This window comes from Trypanosoma rangeli (assembly GCF_003719475.1).
Source record: "Trypanosoma rangeli strain AM80 chromosome Unknown Tra_15.4_contig_00009, whole genome shotgun sequence".
NCBI lineage: Eukaryota > Euglenozoa > Kinetoplastea > Trypanosomatida > Trypanosomatidae > Trypanosoma > Trypanosoma rangeli.
Window position 1 is genome coordinate 81,849 of NW_021705753.1, and position 4,513 is coordinate 86,361.

At 52.5% G+C, this 4,513-nt stretch overlaps 2 protein-coding genes across 2 annotated transcripts in view, besides 4 other annotated features; both read left to right on the plus strand.

Moving 5' to 3' along the window:
• TraAM80_00530 (enoyl-CoA hydratase/isomerase family protein) overlaps positions 1 to 773 on the plus strand; it is a gene marked incomplete at both ends in the record, with an annotated part of 2,076 nt that extends 1,303 nt beyond the window's left edge. Inside the window, one exon of the mRNA XM_029377603.1 lies at positions 1 to 773. This exon is cut by the window's left edge and continues 1,303 nt beyond it. Coding sequence (XP_029242576.1) covers positions 1 to 773 — 773 coding nt within the window.
• Positions 774 to 1,043: 270 nt separating this feature from the next.
• Positions 1,044 to 1,057: a microsatellite.
• Positions 1,058 to 1,089: a microsatellite.
• Positions 1,090 to 1,254: 165 nt separating this feature from the next.
• Positions 1,255 to 3,744, plus strand: TraAM80_00531 (uncharacterized protein; the record flags this gene model as incomplete). The annotated part of the gene is made up of 1 exon (XM_029377604.1): positions 1,255 to 3,744. One exon carries the CDS (start codon positions 1,255 to 1,257, stop codon positions 3,742 to 3,744), a length of 2,490 nt encoding a protein of 829 aa, XP_029242577.1.
• A 402-nt stretch (positions 3,745 to 4,146) lies between these two features.
• Positions 4,147 to 4,188: a microsatellite.
• A 245-nt stretch (positions 4,189 to 4,433) lies between these two features.
• Positions 4,434 to 4,503: a microsatellite.
• Positions 4,504 to 4,513: the final 10 nt, after the last annotated feature.

Consider the following 4,513-nt stretch of genomic DNA (forward strand, 5'->3'; position numbering starts at 1 on the left):
AGGTCTCTCTGTGGAATGGCTACGTCATGGGCGGAGGTGTTGGTGTTTCCGTTCATGGACGATATCGCGTGGCGTCAGAGCATACTCTGTTTGCAATGCCAGAAACGGCCATTGGCATGTTTCCAGATGTGGGGGCATCATGGTTCCTGCCCCGTCTAAAGATGCAAGGGCTCGGCCTGTACCTTGGTCTCACCGGGGCGCGCCTGAAGGGGGCGGATGTGGCGCACACGGGTCTTGCAACACACTACGTTCCTTCCGCTTCCTTTGCGCAGCTGGAGGAACGCCTGTGCCACATTGACGACCCTGCGAAGGCGGAGGCGTGCCTGGGGGAGTTTGCTGTGAAGGACTTGCCCCCGTTTACGCTTGAGCCGCACCGTGAGATTATTGAGAAGGCCTTTGCATTGAAGGACACGACTACGGTGGAGGGCATCGTTAAGGCTCTTTCTGCTGACGGCAGCGAATTTGCGCTGCAGGCGCTGAAGCTGTTAACCCAAATGTCTCCCACATACCTTAAGGTGGCATTGGAGATGAGCAAGCGGGGCGCGAAGGCGACAAACCCTGAAGAAGTGTTCCGAATGGAATATCTGGGGGCCGTGAGATGCTGTCACAATCCAGACTTTCATGAAGGGACTAGGGCTCTGCTGGTTGATAAGACTAAAGACCCCAAATGGAATCCAGCCCAGCTCTCGGAGGTCACGAAGGATCAAGTTGAGGCGCACTTTGAACCCGTGCGACCTCAACTTCGTCAGTGGTACCCACTTCAGTCATTTTAAGTCTATTATTCATTTTTTTTTTCCATAGCAGCTTTGTCATCTTTAAGCATATCTAGGGAGCGCTCATTTATTTGTTTTTCATTTCTACTGTTTTTTATTTCAGGTCTCCGTGAGTTATGGAGGTGAGAGCTATTGGTGCCCCAAACTTCAATCTGGCTTGTGAGTGTGTGTGAAATGGTAAAAAAGGGGGTGGGGGGCTGAAGCAAAATGATGCGGTTTTATGCACTTCTTATGGTACTGGGATGACCATGGCGTTATGGTGTGGGGTCCGTTTTTTTTTTTTTTGTTGTGTGTGTGTGTGTGTCTGTGTGTTTGTTTTATTCCCCCATATATATATTTGTCTCTGACCGCAGGGTGTCGTCCTTCCTCTTTATTGCGTCTTCTCGCTGCATGCCTTTTGCCCCGCTCTTCTCCCTTTGTTTTGTGCCCCGGTTCCCGGAAGCTGGATTTCTACCTTGTAGCTGCGTGCAACCCACTGCGAATGAGTGAGGGAGCGGACGTTGGAGAGGATACCGGCGGCACATGCGACAGCTGCGTGCCCTCCACAGCAAACAAGGAGAATGGGGTAGGCGTGGCGAACCTGTACTACTCTGCGCTTGGGGCGAAGGGCGTAGCCTCCGCCGCCACACAATGCGAGGGGTGGGGCCGTCACTTCCATCATTCCAGTAGCGGGGGCGGTTTTGCCACTCCCTTCGCGCTCTCCAGCACCCTCGCCCCGCACAGCACCTTAACCCCAGCCGCGGCAAAGACGACGGAAGGGGTGACACAAAAGTCACTTTCGTTGGAGACGACGGAGCCCGACAGCACCATGTCTGAGTGTCTCTCCAGCCTCATGAGCGAGTTTGGACGAACACGACGGCGACGGCGACGCGAGCAGCTGACTCTTGAGAACTCCGTCGACGGGGAGAAGCAGGTGCACGATCTGGAGCAGGCTCTCCAAAGCTTAGAAGAAATGCAGCGGGAGAACAAGGAACGGATGCGGCTTGGGGTTTCCTATGCGTCCTGTAATAGGACGTGGTCTCCCAACGAGAGAAACCCGGAGGTCTCCGAGAGACCAGGGAAACATTTGGTTCATTTTTTTCGCACACAGTCAGTTGACGGCTTGGTGATCTGTGAGAAGCCAAAACGTTGTGCACTGAAACGCGTGATGACATCCTCAGCGATGCCTGAGCCAAACCCAACGACACCAATACCCGTACCGCTCCAAACACAACATGAGAACTCTCCCATTCATGGCAAGTCTTCATCGCCGCCGAACAGACGTGTGAGCTCCGCAATCACAAAAGCGAGTGGATTTTGGCTAGATGAATCTCGAGAATTTGACACGCCGTTTGCTAGGAAAGAATCCAAGTTGCAGACGTCACCGTCTCTAACGACAAAAGTTGCAAGGGAGTCAACGGGCACCGCGGAGAAGCATGCAGTGCCGCCACGAAGCAACCCTTCTCCGCCGTCAAGGGGCCTTGCTACACCCCACAGAGTCAGCAGTGGGGGGGGCCCTCATCGGCCCAGCACGGAGGAAAAAAAGGCCGTAAATAGTCACTGTAGCCTTGAAAGCATCACGAATGGGGTTGACGCAGAGGGGAAGTGGTGCGCGTCACCAGTGATCGACGATGGCAAAGGCACGTGTGGGGAGACAAATAGCGGTAAAAAAGCCAATAGCGGGAAAAGGTGTTTGTTACGCCGTGTAGGGCGTTCTACATCCCCGCCGATTATTATTTTGACGGTGGACTCTAGAAGGAACATGGGAGAGGAGAATGCTAGGCGGCTGCTGAGTGCAGAGCCAATACGGTCTCCAGAGCTGCTTGCACGACTCATGCCACATAACTCTTCTGCTTCTGCACGCCCAGCAGTGAATAATGTGCCAAAAAAGCATTCACCAGAGAAAGCGGCGACGCGATCAGTAATTGTGAAGTCCATGCCACGATCACCCATTGAGGAGGCAGTGTCACAATTACCCACCACGAAGGCCGCGTCTCGATCACCCACTACGAAGGAGCTGCTATCAGACACACGAGCAGCAATGACATCAGAATCCACAACTAAAACAGTAGCGGCAACAACAGCGGCGACAGCAGCGGCAACAACAGCCGCAACGGCAGCGGCAAAAGCAACCGTGCCAAAGGATTCTCCACCGCGGGAAGCCGCAAAGACCCGCGTACCAATCCAGACAAGAAATTCTTTCCTGGGAATGGCTCCTGCGGCTCCGGCTGTTTCCTCTGTTGTTGCCGACAAGCCAAAGGTGGAGGAACGTCAGGCGCCGTGGCGTCAGCCTGCTTCACAGGCCACACAACCATCACTGGGCAAGTATTCTGAGGTGTTGGAGGTGCTAGTCTCCACCGGGGCGGCGTCTAAAACGTCGACGTCACCCACTGACAGAAATGCAGCTAGTTTTCCCATGAGCAAACAGCGGAAAATCAAGACTACTAATGGGTTGCCGAAGACCACTGTTGTCTTTTCAGTAGAACCGAAAACGAAGACGCGTTCACAACCGGAAACTCATCTTGGAGGTTCAGTTCACGCTCCGCTTGCTGTGATGGGGCAGGCGGCTGCGGCTACAATGCGACGCAGGGCAAGTGGGGCGGCCACCCGATTTACGTCTTGGTGTCGTGACGAGCCTGCCTCTGCACTGGATAAGGATGTGCATCGTGGTACGAAGGGTAAATCATCGATGCACAGCTCGGAGGCAGGCTCCAGTGCGCCAAAGCCGCCCACTTTGCAGCAACTTTCAAGAAGACGAAAGAGTTTGTCAGTATTGACGTATGAATCTTCGTTTGAGCGTGATGCCTGCGGCCCCTTAAATACCGATCGTCGAAGGGCCAATAGAGTCAGGGCTGTGAGATGCGGTCCCATTGGGGAAATTCAGTCGCCCAAGCAACTCGTTCCATTTTGTACGGAGTGTGGAAAACGACACCTTAGTGAGAAGGTTAAGTTTTGTGCCTTTTGCGGTCATAAGCGTGAGTCTGTGGGGTGAGTTGGTTGCGTGGGTTTGGGGCGGAGCTGTCACGAGAGGTAGGAGGGTCTTGGCAGTTGTCTTAGCAAAATAATACATGCATACATGTATATCTAGCTACTACCTTCCCACACACGCATCGAGCACGATATACGTGCTTGTTCATGTGTGCATACACACACATGCATGATGTAGTTCTCTGGCCCTCACTTCCCGCACCGGTGTGAGGCGCGTGTTGTGGGTGCAGGGTGCCTGTCGTTAAGAATGACGGTAGAAACGGAGGTGGCATGCGCCGGGGATGCCCCAGCGGTGGAAAAGACGTAAAGTGAAGAAAACAAAAATTGAAGAGAAAAGGACAAAGAAAAAAAAACGAGTTACAGAAGTACCACACTGGATTTAGAGTGAATCTCACCACTCCCCATCCTTCTTCCCTCTCTCTTTTTTTTTTTTTTTTTCTTCTTCTTTCCAGTATGAAATAGTTGTTTTGGTTTTTGTTCTCTTTTCCCTCCATCTTGGAAGATCAGACGCATACGGCAGACAACAGTGACGGCAAAGAGACATACACTGAAGCGTGGTGTAGGGGGTAGCGGAGTGAGAAGGGGCGTGGAAATGGCTGGTGCGATCTGAATAAGACGAGGGAAAAAGAATTAGGGGCAGACAACTCGCTTTATCTCCTGTGAAGTACTAAGTGTGCTTGCAAACTGTGCAGGTCTCTTTCTCTGGTTTTCTCGTTTTCTCTTTCTCTCTTTGCTTTCCCTTCTTTTTTTTTTTTTTTTTTTTANCTGACGCG